Source organism: Stigmatopora argus, chromosome 14 (assembly GCF_051989625.1).
Source record: "Stigmatopora argus isolate UIUO_Sarg chromosome 14, RoL_Sarg_1.0, whole genome shotgun sequence".
In the NCBI taxonomy this organism is placed as follows: Eukaryota; Metazoa; Chordata; class Actinopteri; order Syngnathiformes; family Syngnathidae; genus Stigmatopora; species Stigmatopora argus.
Window position 1 is genome coordinate 11,702,068 of NC_135400.1, and position 24,428 is coordinate 11,726,495.

The window sequence follows — 24,428 nt, forward strand, 5'->3', positions numbered from 1 at the left end:
TAGTGGAAACATCTCCCTTCTCTGGTATTTGGGTCGAGATTTACTCTCGTACCGTTCGGGCCGAGTTTTCAGCGGCTTCCTTGAGTCCGTACAATCGTCCGGCCACCACGATGACCCCTTTGGTCCAGACGGCGCAGTTTTCGTGGGTCCAGTGCTCGCTGGCTTCTGCTTCTTTTTGGAGTCTCTGGATCAAACCGTCTTGGTTATCGGAAGACTGGAGCCGCCTCATCCTCTTTAACCTCTCTCGGAGGGGAATTCTTCGCGGGAGGTCCTCGCCAGACCTTCTTTCTCTTCTTTCCGCTCGTCGGTAAGGCCAGTGACGACGGCCGGTTCGCCCGTGGCTTTGCGACGCCTCTCCTAGACCGTCTAGCTCTTCTCCAACCATTGACGAGGTGCACGGTTCTTCACTACTTTCAGTCTTTTCCACCTCGCCGGGGATGTTGGTGGGCTCGGCGGTCAATAATTTCCGGGGAAGCGCGTCTTCCGTGTAGTAAGGACCGCAGAGATCGCCCAGGTCTCTGCAGTTGGACGGCTTTCCGCACAGGCAACACGTAAGATGGCGACCGTTCAGATCCGTATTGACGGCGGTTCCCCGCAGCATGACGGCAGTGCCCGGCTCTGCCTTTGCCACCGTGAAAGGATTCTTCATCCGGAGAATTCCCTTTTTTCTCCTTCTTTGAAATACGCGCGTATCCTCGGGCTTGTTGACAATAGCGCACCAAGAGGAAAATGTTTTGGAGTTGTTCATTCGCACGTACGGACAGAAAGACAAGGGGAGCCGTTGGACCGCTTTGCTTCGGATTCTTTTCACAGAAATGCTCTCCGTCTGCTTTTGGGAAACCGTCACCACCGGGCCCAAAACGGAGTCCTGTTCTTCCCTTTCCCTCGAGTCTATTTCCGTCTCCCGTTGTTCCCTGTCCACTTTCTCCGCTTCGCAGCCGGCAGCCCTCACCACGGCCTCGATGACCTCCAAGGCGTCTTTCATTCCAGGTTTTGGCCCCGGCTTTTTGTAGACTTTCCCGTGCTTGTCCGAAATCTCCTTCGATAAGGCTTTCCCGCGTTTCCGCTTAGCTGGATTTGCTAATGGTTTCCTCCCTCTCCTGGCTTTTTGAACCACGTCCGTCTTGTCGACCTCGGGGCATTCTTTGATATCATCGGCGCTGATTGGCAGCGTAGCAACCTCCAAAGGGGTTATCGTCGTATCCTCGTCTTGTTGCTCTGTAACTTCCACTTTTATCTCCTTGGCTGCTTGGGTTTCTTCTGTTCCAACCTGACCTTTTCTTTTCCTCTTCTGCTTTAAGTGCATCTCGTGGTTATTTTTAATAGCTCTCTGCTTGGCGGCTCTTGGGGTTGTCACGATTAAGTTCCCCGCTTCCAAAGCCACGGCGGAGGCATCTTCGCTCTCCACCATGGCCCACCGCTTGCGTTTTGAAGATCTGTTAGTAGAACCGTCTGCTGATATTAGCGCTTTTACCTGTTGGGTCCATTCTTCTCGAGGCCCGAGGTCTACCTGAGCCTCCATGGTTTTCTGAGTATCGCGTACAGCCAAAGGTTTCTGTTCTTGTCTCGGACCTTGGTTATTTACAGGCTCTTCTGTCAGGCTTGGTTTCAACTCCTCTGAAAACGGTGCTTCTTGACTTATCTCCTGCGTGTCGTACTCTCGTTTTATGCCCACTTCCAACAGTTTGATGGCCTCCTGTCTGCTTTTCACTTCGCTTTCCATCATTTCGGTGCCATTGACGGGAATCGCCGGTTCTCCGTCTTTGACGGCGTGCGGGGAAATGTCCTTCGCTGCCGCGTCATCGGGAACGTCCGAATGAGAAGTTTGAAGGTGTTTTTTGGAGCCCGGAGATGTGATTTTCTGTACCATGGCCTCGTATTTCTGTCCTCTGCCCTTACGGGGTGGAAGTACTTTTGTTCGGGTGGGGCACTGAGCAGCCACAGCCGGAACATCACCTTGATCAGTTTCGGTAACGTTACAGGGAACGTGCTTGGTTGGGTGGGGTTCCTCGGGATCTTTTGTGGGGGGTGCTCTCTTTCTTCTGGTTCCTGGAACATCAGCATCTTTTGGTGTCGAGACAACTGGCTCCTGTGTTGCAGGTGACAGTGGTTTTGGTTTAGGCTTTGGACCTCTCTTCTTCTTTACAGGGACGGTAGAACCTTCCGTGGATGACTGACATTGTAGCGTTGTCTTTTCTTCAGTGTTTAAAGGTAGAGGCGGTGGAAGAAGTTCATACTGAGTGGCAAACTTTTTCACATGATGGGGAGTTAGAGTCCGATTTTTTTCTGTGGTTACACATTCCACATTTTTAGGACAATCAGTTGTGCTAGATTCTGGCAGTTCTGGTGTTGGAACGCCTTTGTGGGTTTTTTTCTCGTTTTGTTTTGATACTTTTGTCTGTGCGGGCTTTCTTGACCTTAAGGTCATATTTTTATTGTCATTCTCTTGTGCTTTTGGGACATTTTGTGACTTTTCATCCGTGTTTGCTAATTTTGGATCCTGGCTTATTTGTGAAAATGTACTATCCGTATTTTTCCTGGCCTTGCCTTGTGGCCCTGTCAAAAGTGGAATGTTTCCTTCCTTCTGCGTCTGCTTAGAAAGCAAACTTTTGGGATGGCCAACAATTGCCTTGATTGGTATATTTTCTGTGGGTGTGGGAAGTCCTGCGGATTTGAGTTCAGGCTTTGATCCTGGTTTTGGACCTGGCTTTGAAGTAGCTTTAGCTCCAGCTTTTAACCCTGGTTTGGGCCCCGGTTTTCGTTTGCCCAAAGCCTCGGTTTTCTCTGCTGGATCTGGCGAATTTGGCAAAACCCTTGGTCCTGATTTAAGTTCAGGTTTGGACCCGGGCTTTGGTCCAGATTTTGAGCCTGATTTGCCTCCAGGTTTTGTCCCTGGGTTGGAGCCATTCTTTATCCCTGGTTTGGGTGCAGGTTTTGGCCCGGGTTTCCTCTTCAAAGGACTCTCGCCTTTGGATGGCAAGTCTGCAGAATTGAACGAGCGTGTGCACATTCTCGAAGCCAATCCTTCAGTGAACATTTTGGTCGTCTGGCTCACTATTGATTCCTGTTGCGCCAGGTCAGTTTGATCGGAAAACAGCATCGTTTTGCCCACGGGCCTGCAGGGTTTTTCCAGAGCCAGGGGGTCTTCTTCTTCTTCTTCTGCATCCTCCTTGTCTCCGTCCCTTTCCAAACTGGGCTGTCGCCTGATGTCGACCCCTGAAAGCATCATTTTTCTTCTCCCTCTCGCATGCTTACGTCCAAATGCCCTTGGTTGAGCAGATGGGGCCACAGGCTCCGGCTTGGCCAATGGGGTCACGGCACTGGAGCAGCTGAGGCCGGGCTCCATGTCCTCATCGCCTTTCTTTGGGGAGGGTGGCGTGTCTGCCCACGAGGGGGCTGAGGGAAGTATTGACTTCCCGGGCAGCTGAGGAGAATCTGGCTCCAGCACTTTAGCGTCGCTGTGATCAATGTGATCCCTCGACTGGGCCGGATTGGGTGTCGTCTTGTCATTGAGAGCCGAGAACACCGGCATGGCAGATTGGGGCTGCGGAGCCGTGTCGCCGATGGCCGATTCTCTGGAAGAAGCATCTGGCGCCGCCGCCACATTTGGATGCGCGGGGACTCCCGCAAGTTTATTGTCACTTTGGAGCTCAGTCCTTTGGTTCTTTGTCCTGTTGCAAAGGTCGGCCGGAGGTTTCTCAGGTGCGAGTCTATTATTCATGAACTCGGAATTCAATGGCTGACTAATGTTCTCTAACTTCGCTGGTTCTTTTTTTACCTCATCAGAGAGGGAAGGGCCGAGATCGTTTTGCTTTCGTTCATCTGTTTGCTGTACATCCTTCGACTCCTCTCTGACTACTTCCTCACCGAATCCTTTGCAGTCTATGTTTTGTGAATGGTGAATGTTTGAACGCGCGTCCTCGAAGGCTTCAAATTGAAGGGAGGTGTTGTCTGAGCTGTCCTCCTTCTCTGAGGAATATTGATTCGGTTCGAAGGACCTCGTGGGATTGAAAGGCGATGCTTTCAGCGAACTCTCCGAAGTAGTTGATGATTCTGATTTGTACGCTTCTTTGATTTCATGGCCTAAATTGTGGCTCGACTCGGAGCAAGCGGCCGGGGACTGTTCCAGTGAATTTGTGTCATATTTTCTCTGCATTCCTTTGTACACCGTCTGCGCAAAGCAAAAGTCTTTTTCTGCCTCTTCTTTGTTTACTTGGCCGTAAAGAAAAGAGCATTTGTCGCCGTCCAACCATTTCTCCTCTTTCTCGAGGGGTTTGGTCACATCGGCCCCATTTTCGGGTGTTTTTGGTCCCGCGTCTGCTTCCCTCTCAGCCGACTTCTCCGTCCAAGCGGATTCCTCAAAGTTCTCTTTAACAAGCTCGTTGATCTGGTGTATGTCGGAAGAAGAGTCCGTGTCGGGTTTAATTGGACTTGGAATTGTAATGCTGAGCGGAGACCTCCCGTCACTGATGCTCTTCACGGGAGTAGTATCTCCTCCTTGCACGGATCGACAGCTAATTGGGTCAGGCGTAAAGTTGTGCAATCCCGAGTCTCCGGACCTGGTGGACACGTCATCTGGGGATGTCATGGAACAGGACGAAACCGTGTCGACGTTAATGTGCGTGTTGCTGTGAGGCCGTGCCGGGCTCCTACCCTGGTTTCTGTAGTAGTAGCCCCTCTCCAGTTGTTCGTCACTACTGCTGGAGTAGCCCCCTTCGTGTAGTTCCAAAGGCATCCGTTGATGCTGCACGCTGGAGTACATTTCCGGCAGTGGGCCTCCACTTAGACTACTGCTGCTCTCTGGGTATGGACTCTTGTAGTCGTCGCCCTTTTTGGAGGACACCGCGCTTCCGGAACTGCTGTTGCTTCCGCCACTGTTTCGTTTGGCGGTTTTCTTGTTGGCCACCAGTGTCTCCGAAAGCAGCAACTGTTGGACGTTGTTGGATATGTTCTCTACCTGGGAGGTGAGGGCGTTTAAGCTCCACAAGCTGGGGTTTGACAGCAGCTTCTCTGAGAAGCGCTCTTTCATCGTAGGTCCTTGCAGCGTGTTTGTGAAACTCTGAGGTGTGGCGGGGGGCACACTGGGCGAAGGGTGCGAGCGCGGGGGCAAGAGCATACTGCCTTGCTCTGGATGGGCCGTTGAGACGGACGACGACAACGAGGCTGCCCCTGGCGTGACGGGCAATTGCCCATATTGGAATGACTCCGGATTGGTCATTAACGGCGAAGGGGTGGAGCTGTACGAAGGGGAGCGACCCACAGAGCGAGCGGGGGAGTGGCTCGAGGAAGGACTGCAGGTCTGATAATACTGTTCAGGTGATCTCACGGCCATTTCTGAGAGACAGTAGCTGGGTTGCGGTTGGCTGAAGTGTTGGTATTTGGGGTGGGCTTCCTGGGCGTTGGTCATCGGTTGCAGAGGCGGTTGCGGCTCGTAAGCTCTCGAGTGTTGGTAGCCGTAGCTATTCTGGGACGGTCTGTAGCCTCCTTGCTTCAAGGTGCCGTGGCTGCTCAGTTGTCTGCCGTACTGAGTGGATGGCGCCATGCTGTAACCTTTGTAACATGGCGGCATGGGGCTGCACTTTTCGATGTAAGGGGAAGGAGATGGGGAAGGTTGGGGATAGTGCAAGTGACTTTGTGGGTACATTAAAGGGGAAGGATTCGTCGGGTGCGACTGGTGAAGGGGGCTGGGGTAAGAGGTGGTAGGGGACTGGTGGCACTGGCCCTGGGAGTGGCTCCGCATGTTCTGGTCCATGTACTGTGAGGAGCTTGGGGTAGTAGGACCCCCTGCCTCCACACGCCCAACCATCTCGTGGTCGTATGCCGTCATCTGAGCCGGCTCTTCCCATTTCTGCTGCAGGTGACCCCCGCTCATGTACTGGGCGGAGTACGTCCCCGGGCCCATGTGGTTACCGTAACCTCCGTGACACTGTAGATGTTGAGTGGAACTTGGCACGGGGAATTTGGGGATCTTCTTCTTTGTCTGCGAGGGTGCCGAGCGTCCGTTTGCGTTGGCGCCACCGTTGACGGGGAAACCGGAGTAGGCCGGCTGGGCGTAACAGTCCTTGGGTGCGACTCCGGTTCCCGCTCCTACAGTGGAAGACACGCTCGTAGCGTTGACTAGAGGACGGGACTCGTAGGCTGACCTCGAAAGCCCCGGTCCCGGTCCCGGATGCGGACCGGGTCCCGGGTGGGGTAGTTGAGGATGGCCATGATGCGGGTGTTGTCGGTATGTTTCCAGGCGTGATAATTCGTGGGGCTCCTGCTGGTAGCAGGGTTGGTTGCTATGGTAACCACCAGCGCGCTCACGGAAGGACTGCATAGCACCCACCGTCTGAAAGCAGAACAGGGAGGGGGAGGTGATATGGGAAAGAGGGAAGGGGGGTAAGGGGTTCTGGAGACAAGGAGAAATAGTGGGTCAGAGAGAGTCATGTTGTTTTTAAACATTTTACAAGTTTTTAACTTCATGTTTCCAATAAGCCCGACACATTACTCTATGTTTAAATGGGTTGTCAGCAATAGGTGATGACACACTTTTGACCCCCCCCTCATTTAACCCGTATAAAACTGGGACACTTTCTCCTATGTGCTTTGAGTTGCGCACTTACTGCATTTATTTTCCAGCAGAGTGCACCGTCGTGTTTTTCTGAAATTGTGTGTTCGAGTGTGCCTACTTCTTACAAAATGGGGAAAAAAGTGTGGGGTAAAAAATAGAAGGGGTGGAGCTCTATAAGGGGAACACAAGGAGACGGAGTCACCTCGAAACGGCGCTCTCAGCTCGGTCTGTCAGCGCTTGTTTTCATGTGCGTGGCGGCCGCCTCCCCAGCATTCAAACCGCCCTGGGGAGCGCCGTGCGCCCCGCCAGACGCACGTTGCCATTATTCATGTCTGAAACCCACATTTTGCCTGTTTGTGTGTACGTGTGAGGAGGTGAGGCAGTGAGAACGAATTCATGCGCACGTGTGCACCCAAACGGGAGTTTGTGGGGGTGTATCGGCTGGCAAACGTATGGGAAGACCCGCATAGATGTATGTGTACAACATACAGACATTTAAAACTATGCGTTGAATGTGAGTAGGCAAATCACCCACATTTTTAAGAGTAAAGTTAGAGAACACCATCCTAAATGTGAAATGCATACATCGAGGGGTTGTTTTGCTCCTCGAGGAACTGGTGTACTTTACCTAGTATTTCAATACTTTGATTATCCTGTCATTGTATTGTCATTTTTGAAAGTTTTCCCTTTAAAGGACACAAAAACTGACTAGAACCTTTATAGAAGTGCGCCTCTGTGAAAGGGAATAGCAAGACAGGAATCCAAAATGCCTTGTCATTGAAGAACTTGTGTGTCTGTCATCTTCACTCTTTTTTTACAGCATGACATTTGCTGAAAGTTAATTAGCTGAAATTCCAAAATGCTATCAAAGCAAAATCTTCTGTAATCAATTAAGCTCCCTCTGTTTTTTAAATTTTATTTAAAACGATACTTGTCTCGTCCATTCCATTTGGACTTGGAGGGAGTGCACAACCAATGAGTTAAGGATGTAAACGAGTTTGAGGAAGCAAGTGATGAGTATTGGAAAGAGGCGTATAGAATGATTTAGTGAGTTGGCTTTGCAATCTGGACTCCTGGGAAATATGAGATGCTATAATGCCCCACACACACACACACACACTGAAGCAGACGTATCGTAAAGCAATGCAACATGCTACATTGCACACCCTCTTCCAATGAGCTGAGCTGCGTAATTAGCTTAACCTCCTGCCGGAAAACAAGAAGTGGCGGACGCGCGCGTAATTGACTGCCGCAGGCGACGTTTCCATCCCGCCTCCAGCGTTTACGTACACCTTTTTGGGCTACAAAAAACAGCAGCCGTGACCTTTCCAGACGTCCGACCAAGCGTATATCAAGAAGCGAGAAAGGAGAAAATCAGATTGTTCGGCTGGATGCTTCATAATGCGCCAAGCTGCCACGTGGTTCCGCTTCCCTCTCGGCGCTTTCTTGGCCCCCTTTCCCCCGCTTTCATCGCGTCATCTTCAGACCCGCTTTGAGATGGGATTTATCTTCTTACGCCACACGTCCGCCGGCACAATAGGTGACCTTAAAGCGCCAAAGGCGGACCGCGTGAGCAATACGGATGGCGAATGGTCCTTTTTCAGGTTTTCTATTTGGATTGGATTGGATAACTTTATTCATCCCGTATTCGGGAAATTTCATTGTGACAGTAGCAGAAGGGTGATTGGACAGAACAACAAAGCAAAACCACAAAGTACAAAGCAAATCAAAGTAAATGGGATCATTAAGAATCACCAAATCAGATCATTAAGACAGAAAAGCAGCAAAAACACAAAACGAGCAAGAGTGGACAGGGCTACCGCCGCCGGCTGCCACTTGAACGGCGCCATCTTGGTTGCGGTAGCTAAAATGGTATTCCGGTAATACGGTAATGCTATTTGCATGGCAATGTCATTATGCCCAGACTAAATGGAGATACAAATGGTTTTTACATTCCGTCAAACTACGCGATGTCATAATTTTAGACAAAATCTCACTATGCGGGTACGCCCCCGTACGAGATAGCAACGACTAGTTCTTGTTCTCAAAAGACTGAGTCCCCCTTGAGAAGCCACGTACAAGGCCTCGCCTAACCAGGTGACTGGCCAAAACATCCAATTTGAAGTTTAAAATAGAAAACCTGAACTTGATTTGACCTGTTAAGGTGACAGACACCCAGACCGTCAAAGCGACAACCTTCAGCCCAGCGCCTGACCGGGCGGTCTGGCTCCATTGCGACCCCGAGGGAGCGTAACGGGAGACGGATCCGGCCAATATCTACTCTGACATTTGTAAGTGTCCTGTCGCCGCGACGCAGGGACGGTCGCCACGCGAGGTCACGCTGAATAATCGGCTGGCGACGCCAAGAGGATCCACGCGGGGCTATCGAACGGTCGCAGACGGACAGATGGCGGACGCTCGCCAACAGGCGGCGAATGGTCCGCCCGCATTGTTCGTTACCTTCACGGAGGCGCTCATTTTTCATCGAAAGCTGAACCTTAACCTGCAAGATAAAGCCAAACTCAATTCTGGAGAAAAACAAACATCCTGACTCCGCCCCTTTGCGAGGCTTATGGTTGGCAATATGGCCCAAAGCCTTATTGAGGGGATATTAAAGTCGAGCTAGCCTGACTCTCCTCTTCCTCACTTCAGCTTGATTAAATCCAGTAATGCAGTATTTGTCGGAGGGTATCTGACGGAAGCGGCTGTCTGAAACGGCTCAATAGCGTCTAATAGTGAGGAAACGCGGCTTTGCGCCGGTCGATTTTTTTTGGGGGGGGGGGAGACCGTTTTACCTCTGTGAGGCAGGGCGCTTAACAGGAGCTACTGCTTGCTTGTGTGTGTGTGTGTGTGTGAGGACTTCAATTGCCTCATTTCTGGGTTGTACGATGACTCATCGACATTCACGGACATGACTTTGCGCTCTCACACTAACGCCAATGACACTTGACATGAAAATGTTAAACCAGGCCTCCATGTCTGTATCCGTTTTAGCTACCGCAACCAAGATGGCGCCGTTCAAGTGGCAGCCGGTGGCGGTAGCTCCGTCCACTCTTGCTCGTTTTGTGTTTTTGCTGCTTTTCTGTCTTAATGATTTGATTTGGTGATTCTCAATGATCCCATTTACTTTGATTTGCTTTGTGCTTTTGCTTTGTTGTTCTGTCTAATCACCCTCTTGCTACTGCCACAATTAAATTTCCTGAATACGGGATGAATAAAGTTAGCCAATCCAATCCAATCCATTCAGAATCCACGCTAGATTCGCACAAACGGTCAGATGTGCTTTGCCGTCATTAGCACGGAAAAAAGATCTAATTCACCCGGTTCTGATGGGATGTCAATATCAATGGCGCTGAAAGAGTTATTTGGTCATAAATGTAGGATCTGTATTAAATCACTTTTTTTTAAAAAAAGCCATGCTATTTCTTTTTCTCCATTTCTAGATGCGGGAAAGTCGGAAGATTTGACAAAATGTGACAAAAACGGCTTTGGCCGAGGACACCACGTGACCTTTTTCAAGAGCAACAAATTCACAACGACGGCATCAAAAAAAATGCCGTGACAACAACAAAAAGCGGTGCCTGCAGTCACCATGGCAACAGGGGGATCACTCCGTATGCCGGTGACGGAGAAAGCGTGCCAGTGTGGGACCTTGGGGAATATCAACATCTGGATGCAATGGGGCTTGAATGACAGGTAGGTGGATTTTTTTGTAATATTTAAACAAAAAACACCATTCATATTTTTAATGAAATAAGTGCGGACCATTTTGTTTCGCTAGTTTAAAGTTATTTTCTGATTGAGCAATCATAGGACAGTAAAATGGGATGTTTTGGCGCAATTTGCATTTAAATATCATTTCAAAAGAGGTTTCAAGGTTAATTTCCAGCTTTTTTCCTCCCCATTTTTTGGCTTCTGTAATAATTCTAATGAGTTATTTACAACACAGGTGTCAAAGTGGCGGCCCGGGGGCCAAATCTGGCCCGCCGCATCATTTTGTGCGGCCCGAGAAAATAAATCATGAGTGCCGACTTTCGGTTTTAGGATCAAATTAAAATGAAGAGTATAGATGTATGTAACATTTCCTGATTTTCCCCCTTTTAAATCAATAATTGTAATTTTTTAATCCATTTTTTCAGTTTTTAGTTCAAAAATCATTTTGTAAAATCTAAAAATATATATAAAAAAGCTAAAATAGACATTGTTTTAGATCTATAAAAAACTGAATATTCAGGGATTTTTAATCCAGTTCTTTTAATCCATTTATAAAAAAGAAAAATCTAAATATTATATCTAAAATGGTCCGGCTCACATGAAACTGAATTGACGTTAATGCGGGCCGCGGACCAACCCGAGTCTGACACCCTTGATTTCCAACAATAGATAAAATGAGAGAATGTTTGCTATTAAGAGGCTAAAAAAACCACACATCCGCTTTGGCCATCTTGTTCTTGGTGAGGACACTAACTGAAACGGCTCCTCCTCCGTTACTTGTGACATTACTCTCACATTTCCAGTTCATACGGTCCTCGTAACTCAAATTTCCGCTCTCAAGTCAAATCTGTTACGCCAGCTGAAGTTTGTAAAAGTCATTAGCAAACTTTGCACTCCTGGCCTTCTCCTCATCTCTCCTTGAACTTTTCCTTCCTACCTTCTGGATTTCTCGGTCACCTCCGTCGGGCAGCTGTCGAGCGATGCCCTTTGAAGGACTAAACCTGGCTTTGTCGACATGGTAACGCCGCGCCGGGGCGGGCGGGGATGAGACGGATTCACGCTCGCGCCGCATAAGTCGCGTTCGCCGTCCCTCCTCGCGGCGAGGTTGTCGTGGTTACCCTGGGCCGTGTGACCGGAATGACGATTTCTGACCATTTGCCGCCCGCGGGCCTCCCGCCGACCTTCCGATTGACACCCGAGCCGCCGGACGGCGTTGGACGTGGCAGACGTGCTGCCTATAGATTGTGTCAGTCCTAGCCTCTCTTTTTTTTGTGTGGGATGGAGGCACGCGCACACCAGGGAGTCGAGGTCCCGCAAAGTGGTCTGCAGAGCTACTTGGTATTCCATCAGCGAGGGAGATTGTGGAGCAGCAGATAAAAAACAAATGCAGAGGGAAGATTAGACCAGGGCAGAAGACAAAAGCTAGCGCAAAACAGGCCGCTCGTCAAGTTGGGACTTTAATGAAGATTGACGGCGGAAAAGGTTGGACTTTTGGATTGCTTGGAGAAATGGCAACGGTGTCCATCAACACCCACAAAACATGATATTTTTTGGGATCAAGTCAGGCACCCCTACATGGTTTTATAGATACACATACCTGTCAACCTCTACCGATAACTGCCCTTATAAATGATTATGATTCCCCTTACAAACCCCCAAGAAAACCTTACAAACACCGTACGAGTCGTACGACTCGTACGGTGTTTGTAAGGTTTTTTGGGGGTTTGTAAGGGGAATCATAATCATTTATAAGGGCAGTTATCGGCAGAGGTTGACAGGTATGCATACACATGTTGACTAGATAGGATGAAAATGAATGCACTGATTTGTAAATTCATGTAAAAGTGCATGTATATTTCCATTAACATGAATGTGAATATTTTCATTAATAAAATTCAAAAGTTCAAGAAAAAAATGTTATGGAAGATTGATTTACATTTTAAAAAAAGTGTGAATTTCTAAATACATGTGTAACATTGCAAGACAAATTTCAGCAACAACAAGGGTTTAGATATCAAGATATTTTTTTTTGACAATAATCCATGTTTAAAAAAATATATATTGTAATCGTACCCGAATAAATGAGCAAAACGTCACACATTTTCTAGGTTAATGTTAGAGTGGCTTGACAACGTCGTTGGACTATCGACGAGGAAAACGTCAATAAGCATGTTAGCACGCTGTTATCTAAAACTGTTGTCAAATAAAACGGCGAATGGTTTGTCTTTACAGTGACCCATTTCCCTCGACACACAAACACATGCGTCCAAAGCCGCACACACCTGCCCTTTCCAGGAAATTGCAGGGAACGTTTTGGTGTGACATCCCTGCTGGGTCTCGCCCATCTATTCTATCCCGCCACTTTACCCACACACACATATACACACCAAACTGTGTGCACCTGCTCCTGCTTTGTGCCATTTCGTTTAATTGATGAAACCGCGTCACAAAACACAACCGGTGGCGCTACGCTTTTGCATTTGGGTTGCATTTAAACGCGGGCAAAACTGGAGGTGTTTTTCTTGTTGTTGTAGATTTGGCTTCTGCACAAAACCCGAAAATATTAAAATTGGTTGTGCTGTCAACCAATCAGGACGATCGTTAGCACAAACATAACATTTGTATGGTTCAGGGATGTCGATTCTTTCCGTTTTTTTTTAATATTAAAAAATATCATTGAACACGGCCTGTACAAGAAGCTTAAATTCAGCTGACATACTGTTGCATTTCTCAGGTCTAGCACTAGAGGGGGCTAGTCGGTTAGCACAGGGGTCAAAATATATTGAAATCAATGTAAGGAATTGGGGGATTTTTTTAAGTTTTGATTTACATAAATGAAAAATAATGGAATGTGTGAACTATTTTGGTTGTAATTTTCTTGATAAAAATAATCAATGGTCATAAATTAAATCTTCACTAATGTAGTTTAATTCATGCACTGGATGGCAGTGCCAATGACGACAGTAGAAGTCTCATTTGTTTGGATCGGGAGGGTCGGCGGCGATGGAGTTAAATAATTAGAGCGAGCCCAAAATACGGCAGGAAGTGATTTATTTCATGGGAAAGGCTCGGGAAAAGATGAAAGAGGAAGGATGCTTGTTGAGTGCTGGAGGGAAGCAAAGTGGAGACGCTTAGCAAGTGGAAGGTGCGCAGCAAAGAGGATGTGAAAGGAGGCGGAGGTTGGGGGGGTGGGCTTGCGTTTGGGGGGGGGACGCATAGATCGAGATCAAGGCAGACGTGAAGAAGGAGGGCAGCAGTGCAGCACGCAGGGACGAGACGCGGAGATCGTTATCGCTGACTATCGATTTGCCGCCGTTGTCTCGGCAAAGAACAATTCAAAAACTGCGGGTGTGTGTTAGCATCATTTGAGCTTGGAGAGCCCGTGGCAACCGACAAAAAAATAATACAATGGCACTCAGTGGAAGGACGACCTCCGTCAAGGCCAAACCATTCAAATTTGGGAGAGTGTGGTGGTTATGAAACTGTTTTTGTTCTTTATCTCGGGGAATTTTTGACTTTTTGGGGGTGCGTTAAGGTGCGAAGAGCGAAAACTGGCGAGTCATTAATTCGAATTGCCAGCCCACCTTTTTGCAATTGGCTGTGGAATTATTATTGATGGAAAAAAGTAGCTGACGGATTCTGGGCTTTGAGTGTTTTTTTTTAAATATAATAGTAGTCGACTAATTAAAAAAATATTTTCCTCCATTTAGTTGACTGATTGGCTTGTATATAAATCGCGGTTATTTACTGTTCTCTGTGCATTTTAGCTGGAAATATGCTTTGGAAGCAAAAAATATGAGTTGAGAAAAGATCTGTCCACGTTTTTCCGTATTTTATACATTTTTTGATCATTTTAAATTGTGCATGCTGTACAACAACTTTTGTACGGGATTTTTTTAGGTTCGTTTTAGTGTAAAAACAATCTCGTTTTACCCATTTTGGCTCTAATCCGGATCACCTTTAACCATAATATTTGCACGCGCATTCCCCTTTTACCCGTCCCCCCTTTTTACTATATAGTAATTGGCCGCGGTTGATTGTCTAAGACTATGAATATTATGTTCACTATGCAAGCCGGAGAACACAAAAACTACAGAAAGAGAGTTCAGAACCAACCTAGGATTCAGCCCTCGATCTCAGAACGTGCTAACCACATATTGCCAATATCTAGTACGTATATAGAATTAAAGAAACAAGTCAACATGCTACCTATCTCACAACTTTTAAAAAATATTTTGGGACTATATATAAAATATACGTTGCTTTAAAGGTGCTATGAATTGGTGAGCATATAAAAAAATGAAAAATGATTGTACATGTAGAAAACTAATTTGGCACTCAAACATGTCTTTTTTTTTACCATTTCAGTGCTATTGCATTCAAAACCAGTCATCAGGGAATGCCCAACTTTTTCAGCAATTCTGGTTGTGACCTCACGACAGTACTGAAAATTCTGGTTGTGACATCACAACCAGAATTTCAGTACGATCACATGGCATGCCGAAGCATAGCATGCTAGCAGACTGCAAAAGTCTTAAAATATGATCTGCTATCATTTTAGAGTCACTTGCTATAGTATTTCATAGCACCTTTTAAATATGTACATAATATCGTGTTAATGTGATGGGAGTCCCTTAAATCCAATCAAATTGTAGCAAATTTGGTAACTATCGTCATGAAATAATATACCTAATAATAATAAAATATCTGTAAAATATATATATAAAAATAGCTGTAAAATATCTATATAAAAATAGCTGTAAAATATCTATATAAAAATAGCTGTAAAATATCTATATAAAATAGCTGTAAAATATATATATAAAGATAGCTGTAAAATATCTATATAAAAATAGCTGTAAAATATCTATATAAAAATAGCTGTTGATTTGTCTGATTATCGATTATTTATCAAGTAATCGATGTAATATGAACTCGGAGATGTAAAACGGACTACCGACACGTTTGTTGTGTCTAAAGCGATAATGTCAGTCCCGTATGCGGGTTGCCATGTCGCCACGCCCCTGACGATCTATCGGCGCGAATCCGCGACAGCTGCGCCAACAGGATGCCAACTCCAAAAGAGCAGGTGCGCTCAGAACGCAACAATCGACGGCGACGCCGCAAGTTGACAAAGTTTTCGCTGTGGAGGTGACACGCGCGTCTCGCCGGGGGGTGCGCGGGTGCGAGTGCCGCGATGGAAGTGTGCCAAGCGAGCTGGGGAGGAAGAAGAAAAGGAGATGAAGGGGGGGATTGGGGGGTATGGGGGGGCTTAGACTCCATCCTTTGTTCTTTGTTGATGAAAGCAGGAATTGGATCGGCGACTCCCACTTTCTCTCTCCTTCCGCGATGAGCCTTGATGTGTCGGGGCGAGCGAGCCAGCGAACAGACGGGACGGGCGCATTCACGCACACACGGCCGTCTTATTTCGCTCAACTGAAACCCAAATGACTCCTCGCTCGCTAATTAAACTTTAATCTCCAATAGCGCGCAAATTACCTGCCACGCAGCTGAGCGCCAAACTACGGGGATGAGGGAACGAGGGAGGGAGGGATGGACAGACGCCTGCGTCAAAGAGGACGGGAGAGAGGGAAGAGGAAGGTCACATTCCACCTGCGGGAGGGGAAAACTTCCCCCCTTTTCCGATGCGGCGACCCGGGCTGTCGAAAACGGCGTTTTTTTTTTTTACGGCACGCCCACGCGCGGGCTTCCTCTCGGCCTGGCGACTCTATGGGGGGCGTCGCCATTTTGTGCCACGCGTCAGGAAGGCGGCATCGATATACGTGCGTGCGGCAGAATGCCGATAATCACCTGCGTTTTCCGATAACGCCGCGTTTTCGCAGCCCGACGTCTGGCAAAGCCTGCGCGCGCTAAAGCGAGCGGCTGTTTGGACTCCAAATGTCAACGGCGCTTTGGTAAATGACGCCATCAACAAGATGGATCGCTGTGCGACGGGTCGCAATCTGTGACTCGATGTCTCGCTAAAAGTGACGGAGGACGTTTTATTAGGCTAGTTTTGCTCGTATCGCCGCCAATGGATAAAATACCGAAAGCTAGAATCGCCCAAAAAAAACAAGAACCATTTGTGGGAATTGAAATAAATCAAAACTATCTTCATTCTTGTTCTGCGCCGTATTTGTCGCTAAAATGAATGATGACTGAATCGAGGGTATGGCTTATATGCACACAAATTAGACTTGTCATGCACGAAACTGCAAAGACAAAACGCCATTTATTTCAAAATAGAGAAAAGATAGACATCCCACTAAACAAAATTTATTTTGACGTCTATGAACGAAATTCAAGAAACAAACTGTATCTTGCAGAAAACTTACTTACTTACTTATTTGCCTGCCATTGTTCGCTCAGGGTGTTGCCATCTTACTGTAGTTAGTAAGTTAGTAGTATCCTTGATAGATGTGTTCGTAGTGTTTACCATGTCAGTACATCCCAATAGTTGTTAAGGCTGATCGAAGGCATTGCGGTCGATGATTAAAATATCAACCTTGATAACCTGCGTAATGTCTATCTCATGCTATTATTGCACCTAGAGACTTGGTGAAAACTAGACCGCTACGGACGCACTTCCTGATTTTATTGCTCATGTGACTTCTTTTTTTATGATATTGACCCAAATAATGTGCAACACAGCAGACGATCCTTTCATATAATATCCCAGAAATACCACATGCGATTATTTTTCTTAAGATTTTCCCTTCAAAGTAACACATTTGTACTCCCTATTAAAACCATGAATGTGAAAATTGTGAATCAGGGGCGTCTTATATAAGAGAAATGGTCAAATTCAATGATTTCAATTTTTAGGCTTAAACGCGGGGGCGGCTAATATGCGATAAATTGCGCTGCATTGCTTAAGATGCTTAACTCGTTCATTGTCTTTGACGGTGCTGTCGAATAGATTGGAATCTATGGCCGTGATTGGCGCTGAAGCATGATCATTCACTGCCAGCGCTCCGAGTTCAAATGGATTGGATGTCCGCTTATTTTGCACCCGAATCGCTAGCTCATATATATGCAAATAAGTGATAGCATGGAAATGAGACAGGTAGCGGCGACAGAGAGGAAGTGCCAAAAGGGGGACAAAAACGTAATGAGGTAAACAGGAGGTGAAAGAGGAAGTGATGTCAGCACTTTTTTTTTTTGCTTTATGGGTCATGGCTCAGTGAAGTCCAATTTATCGAATTTAATAACGTACCCCCTTGGAAGATAGTGCGACTTTAAATCCCATTGACACGTTCAACTTTACATTCCTATCATTTCCACTCGTGTTACAAACCATTCGCACGTTCGCCTTTTCAACACATTGACAAAGCGCATCGTTTTACAAATCATTTTGCATCACGACATTTTCCGACAACTATTTGGTTGGATTCATTCCCAATAGGCCGCGTTTTGAACACCCAGCCAAATCTTTTTCCGACCGAGAAGACACTAAGACACTGTGTTGCCGACGCTATTTTCGGAAGCTTTAGAGACGACAAAGCGTCGCCCGGATTGCACGCCAACACTTTTGTTGGATGAACGCCTTCCTATCACAAAGATGGCGTCCACTTATCCCCTCCTTCCATATGCGTTTGGTTTGTCCTTTTTCATCCTTTCACCAAAAAAGGAAAAAACATCTTGGAAGACAATTTTCTCCCCTTCCAACCATCTGCCTTTGCAACTCCAAAAGCTTTCTGGAAGAGGAGCAAGAACGGTTTCCGAAGACGCAATTAAAAAAAAAAAGAAAAAAAGGAAAATCCGCCAGCCTCCCACTGACGAGCGGCCTTTGTTTGTCACGCCGCGCTAATGAAGCCGAACGACGGCGTTTTATTGATGAGGCCGCGGCAGGCTCGCAAACTTGAGGAATGGTTTTTGCCGGCAGAAAGAAAGAGCGTGGCGGGTGGCGAAAGAGGACAGTGGTGAGTTGCCATGGAAACAATCATGGCATGACACTAATTGGATGGACGTTTGCCGCTATGTGCTGGATGAATGAATTAACGCCATAGGCTGGCATAGATGATTAGGATTTTTTGTTGTTGTATTATTTGACTCACAGGTCACCATTGACGGGGTTGGACGACCCATCCATTTTGACTGGGAGACAGTCAAAATGGACAGGGACGTCCAATCACGTCAATGGCGATAAGGAATGAGCACTTGCCATCAACAGCAGATGATGAGTTAAAAAACTTGGTGTTATTTTGGGCCGTGATCATAATGCCAATTATTTAGTTTCTATTAACATTGTATTGATTCATTCGGTATCCGAGCTGCTTATCCTCACAAAGGTTGCAGGGGTGCTGGAGCCCATCCCAGTCATCTTTGGGCAGTAGGCGGGGGACGATCTAAATTGGAGGCCAGAAAATTGCAGGGCAATTGGAGGAAAAACAACCAATCATCTACAGACGTAGAGACATTTTTCTCAATTGTTTTTTTTGCTCAATCAGCCTTTGCATGTTTTTGAAATGTGGGAGTATATAGGAGTACCTGTAGAAAACCCACCAGAGAATTCATCTTAGTACTGTGAGGACGACGTGCTAAACCCCGCATGGCAAAACATTGTATTGACTTATACTTTTATTTAGAGCAGGGGTGTCAGGGTTGGTTCGCGGGCCGCTTTAACATCAACTTGATTTCACGGACCATTTTAGATATAATATTTAGATTTTTTTAATAAATTGATTAAAAGAACTGGATTAAAAGCCCTGAATATTCAGTTTTTTTATAGATCTAAAACAATGTTTATTTTAGCTTTTTTTAAATATATTTTTAGATTTTACAAAATGATTTTTGAACTAAAAACACAGTTCAATTTGGTGACGATATACTGATGAAAATCTTTTTTCTTTTCAAAAAGCAGCTCTTGGTTGCTTTGTCACTTGACAGGTGGTCAGTCGGGGATGAGGTTGCCAAGGTAACGCCTGGCAACACGACCCGTTTGACGCCATTAATCAATGTTATTCTCCGCCGCCATTGTGGAGTCGCCGCAATCTCGGCAGGTCCGAACGCGACTCAATCTAAAGCGGTCCGCTTCAGGCCGCCGCCGCTTATTTCCTCCATCATCGCTCCTTGTCAACCCGCATTTTGGCCGCTTCTTGGTCCGTCCTGCCCTGTCGTCATCACGGGCGTGTAAAACTGAATAACCCAAAATATAGCAGTAGCGCAACGTAAACAAAAACTGACAGTAACTAAGTAGAAGTAGAATAAAAAAAAATCCACTAAACATCATTTCTACTAAAGGTTAGTGTACAAATTTATTGTTTTGATTCTAAAACCTCAAATTGATATTTTTTATATGGGCATTACATTAACAGCATTTTATATTTTCACAGAAAATGTCACTTTCTTTGTTATGCATGTTCCGACTTTAAATTTTAACGTTGTTTGCTATCTACCAAGCTTTCCACAGACTGCATTTCATACAAAATGTTTCCCGATCTACTTTCTCGATCCTAATTTCAAGTTGGCGTCTTCCTTTGCCAATGAAAATTGGTCCGTTTACCCGAAGCGAGTCACCGCAAAAGTTTGAGATGCAAAGGCTTCCATCAACCTCTATCACGAGTGTCAGCTTGTCCTTGTCCTCTGCGATCTCTCCCCATGCAGCAGTTAGGGAAGCCATCACTTCCGACAGTCCGACCCACCTCCCTTTTGCCCCTTCTATACTATCCGGCACGACGGGACACCGCTTTTCTCTGATTCTGGCCAGAGCGCTTCCACACACTCCCATCAGCAGCCTTCCATGACGGGCGTATCCTTGATGGTCCCCTGATGTTCCCCGCGGCGCACCTGACCACCCACTGTGGCTAATATTCACCGCCAAGCCTGCTTTCATTTTTACTCGGGCGCAAACGTTCATGACGGTGACCGCGTCTTTCCTTTCTGGGGGCCCATCCCAGCCCTTTTGGAAATTTTGCTCACGCTATAAAATTGAATGAAATGATTATATAATAACTTATTGGCTGCCAATGAAGGCAATAAACGTCCAGTCCTTCACTAACAAGTTAGCCAAAGTGAATTAGCAACATGAACCTAGTCCACATTCCATATTCATTCCACTGCAGGTTAACCTTGGCCAATTACTCCTGTTATTAAAGATTGCAATTCCCAGTATTAAGCAATTAAAAACAAAAATGTACGAATGCAACGCCGCACGTTTTTACTCACATAGGGTGCGCTTAAAAGTCTAAAATTTTCTCCAAAGTGGACGGAGTGCCCAATCAGTATGCACTAAATTCAAGATTCTGTAGATGTCGCCGTATGATGCTGACCGCTTGACTGTCTGTGTACATTGCTTGCTGACGCGCTATATTTATAGAGTGAAAAGGTGGATATGTGAAAGGGGAATGCGTGTGCAGATTATGCTTAAAGGACTACTTTATAATATTTTTTGTCTGCTACCAGTGACCAAGACGTTATGGATTAGAGCCAAAATGGGTAAAATGAGATCGGTTTTACAAAAAACCTACTTACAAAAAAATCCTGTATAAAAGTTGTTATATCGCATACACAATTTGAAATGATCAAAAAACTTATAAAATACGGGAAAAACGTATATGTTGACAGGTATGCCAGCGGGCCCTCAACAAATATACAGTTTGAGACCCCTGATTTAAAATGTAATTTCCTAGCAATCTGGCCACTAGTTGGTAACTCGTACATTGACGATGAAGGACGTCCTATCTGTGGGCGTACACAATTCGAAATGATTAAAAAACGTATAATACAGGAAAAACCTATACATTGACAGGTATGCAAATCAAATTAAATCAAAACCTGTTCTTTTTTTCATCTTTCAGAGAGGGCCACAAATGGAAGCCTCCAGAATAACGACTGCAGCCTCAACATGGACATATGTGACATCATAAATGAGACATCAATGGTGAGTTGGCCAAATTAACTTACAATTTCCTACAAAGTGGGCGGGTTTCCAATCAGTATGCAGTAAATTCAAAATTCTGTAGATGCCGTTGTATGTTTCTACCACTTTGACTGTTTGGATACATTGCTTGCTGACGTGCTATGTATATTTATATAGTGAAAAGGAGGAGCGACTGATGCGCGTGCGTATATCATGCTTAAAGCATGACTGTATTAGCAGTCAACCATGATTCTGTTACCAATGACTGAGACGATCCGGATTAGAACCAAAATGGCGAGATCGGCTTTACAAAGAATGTACTTTTTGTAAAACATTTTTCCCAACACAATTTGAAATGATCAAAAAAACGTCTCAAATACGTGAAAAACGTATATATTGAAAGGTATGCCAGCGGCCCCCAACAAATATACAGTTTGAGACCCCTGATTTAAAATGTAATTTCCTCGCAACCTAGCCACCAGTTGGTAAATCGTACATTGACGATGAAAGACGTCCCATCTGTTTGAACTGGCAGCACAGAGGATCAAGTCAATGGCGACCGACGAACAAGCGGCGCCGCGTGAGTCAAATACAGTGACTTGAAAATCAAGAAAATCTATTTCACGAAGCGGCCAGGGCCAGTTGGAAATCACACACTCGCAGGCGCACACACACATGCAGTGACATGCATTATCGAGGCAGGCAAGGCGTTTCAGGAATATTAAGAGACACAACCTCCTTCCTCCCCGTCCTGATCTCCACATCACGTCGACCGAGATGCGGGCCTTGCAATCTGTCCCTGATTGCCTCCACGCACGCACAAACGCACGCACAAACGCGCACACGCGCATCTTCATTCGTCTCCCCTAGCTCGTTAATTGCACACGTCTAATAACCTGCCGCAGATTCTCCCGCATTCCCGCCGTACGCCACACGTGACCCAAAGAAGTTGGGTCACGCATATGAAGTGGAGCCTCGGTTTTCCCTGTGCCCTAGTTTGGTGTTAAAGGTCCAGAATTTTGCCCTATTTTAATTTATTTTTTGATAAATTTATGGTCAACATTTGGAGCCCAAACTAAAATCCTAGATCTCATAGACACAAATTTAACATGAAAATCTATTATGTCATGTGTTAAGTAATATCGTTGTTGCTTTGTTGTAAATAACAGTAAAGGTAAAGAAATGTAGATTAAAAAATATTAATGTGATATATTTAAAATAGCCACCCGATAGTCTAGCCCACGTGTCAAAGTGGCGGCCCGGGGGACAAATCTGGCCCGCCGCATCATTTTGTGTGGCCCGCAAAAGTAAATCATTAGTGCCGACTTTCTGTTTTAGGATCACATTAAAATGAAGAGTATAGATGTATATTAAATTCCCTGATTTTCCCCCTTTTAAATCAATAATTGTCATTTTTTAATCCATTTTTTCTGTGTTTTTAGTTCAAAAATAATTTTGTAAAATCTACAAATATATTAAAAAACTAAAATAAACATTGTTGTAGATCTATAAAAAAACGGAATATTCAGGGCTTTTAATCCAGTTCTTTTAATCCATTTATAAAAAAAAATAATCAAAATATTATATCTAAAATGGTCCGGCCCACGTGAAATCAAGTTGACGTTAAAGCGGCCCGCGAACCTGACAACCCTGGCCCGTTCATTCGCCTGACTTCGTCTGTCACTACGTGGAGACCAATCCAGGGTGGGGTAAAATAAAATATTTGATGATTTATTCTAGTTAAGACAAAAAAAAAGGTAATTACAATTGTACAATTAGACACATTTAAAAATAGTTGCGCTTCAACAATTGTATAAAAATATATTCCAAAAAGGAAGAAGCAACATCCTGTCAAGCCAGACCTTTAAAATAAAACCAATTTTTGGTTGCTTATTTTAATATATGCGCACAAGTGGATTGGTGTCAAAATAAAATGTGTAGCAAAACACAATATTCCATATTATTTTGAAGGCTTGAATTCACAGGATGCCAAGTCAGTGCTGCTAAACTAGTTGGAATATTGCAGGGGCCATTCATATGAAACGGGAGGTCTGGCAGTGAATTGTCATGCTTCATTTGATCCCAATCCACATATATAAAAATATACGAGCTTCAACTGTACATGGCGGCTCGGGGTGTCCTCCTTTCTCTGCGTGGATTTAATGGTGCCCCCCAGTAACCCCCCCCTCAATCTTCCACACATACACACAGTGCATGCTTGCATGTGTTTAGCATAAAAAAGCAGGCAGCACAATTTCCCTGCTGCACACAAATGTTATTGTGTGCGGCAGACTCGATGAGGCGAGCGCCGTCTCCGGTGTGTCATCGGGATTGGGTGGAGAGGACGGAATGGGGGGGCGATGAAAGGTGGTAGGGGGTAAGGAGACGAGATGAAAGCGGGAGAAGGAGGACGCCAAGGAGGGTGTGATTGTGAAAGGGCAAAGGAGGGATATGAGAGGGAAGTGAGAAACAAAGGGGGGGGGGGGTGAAAGACGGAAGGACAGATGCGTTTGACTACTGATTGGCTGGGAGGGAAGGGGGAGAAATGGAAGAGAGAGAGAGGGCGACAGCTCCAGTCAGAGGCTGTTAGCGGCAGACACCATCCCTCATTCCGGCCTGCCACAATTACGCACACCCACGAGCTCCTCCATCGTTGCCGTAAACCAAGGATGTCCAAGCGATGGCCCGTGGCAAATTTGGAAAATACTATCATTGAATATGGCCCGCACAAAAAGCTCAAACTCTGCTGCCAGTCTCAAGCATAATGTTACATCTATTTACTATTGACCCATTTTTAAGTGATGTCAAGAACTTTGAGGATAGAGAATATAATCAGTTAATAAGTTGTGACAACAAAAAGTAAAAAATGATATATTTTCCTTTTCCGCTGCCAACCCTCCCGGTTTAAATGGATTGGATGTGCGTTGCCATCAATGGCAGCCAATGACCAAAGTCTTTGCATGTATGAGGACTGATTGAATGCATGCAAATGTGTGTGCTGGAGACTTAGGAGGAGAAGCGATGTCCTTGTGTTTGATCCGTCTGTGTGTGTGTGTGCATATGTGCATCTGTGTGTATGTGTGTGTGAGACGCAGCCACGCGGGGCCTCGTGCCCAAGCCTGAAAGTGACTGATAGAGTCCATGCCAGCTTGAAATGAATGCATGTCTCCCCCAAAGTCCCATTTTCTTCTTCTTCTTCTCCCTTTGCAGCTTCTATTTTTATGCTAGTTTATTTTGCCCAAATTGTTCCATATTTTCTACGACCCGCTCGCTCCCCACGGGTGTTCTTTAAAGCAAATT

At 45.8% G+C, this 24,428-nt stretch overlaps 1 protein-coding gene and 1 long non-coding RNA gene across 3 annotated transcripts in view; one reads left to right on the plus strand and one right to left on the minus strand.

Annotated features, from left to right (window-relative positions):
- The window catches only part of rai1 (retinoic acid induced 1), a 57,934-nt gene that overhangs the window by 7,417 nt on the left and 26,089 nt on the right, over nt 1-24,428 (minus strand). For both annotated transcript variants that reach the window (XM_077618012.1, XM_077618013.1), the window contains exon 2: nt 53-6,391. In XM_077618012.1, coding sequence (XP_077474138.1) covers nt 53-6,319 — 6,267 coding nt within the window. In that variant the 5' untranslated portion in view covers nt 6,320-6,391. The remainder of the gene's footprint in view (nt 1-52; nt 6,392-24,428) is intronic.
- LOC144087902 (uncharacterized) overlaps nt 1-24,428 on the plus strand; it is a 62,851-nt gene that overhangs the window by 6,733 nt on the left and 31,690 nt on the right. The window contains exons 2-3 of the long non-coding RNA XR_013304784.1: nt 9,997-10,249; nt 21,067-21,149. This is a non-coding gene — a long non-coding RNA (uncharacterized LOC144087902). The remainder of the gene's footprint in view (nt 1-9,996; nt 10,250-21,066; nt 21,150-24,428) is intronic.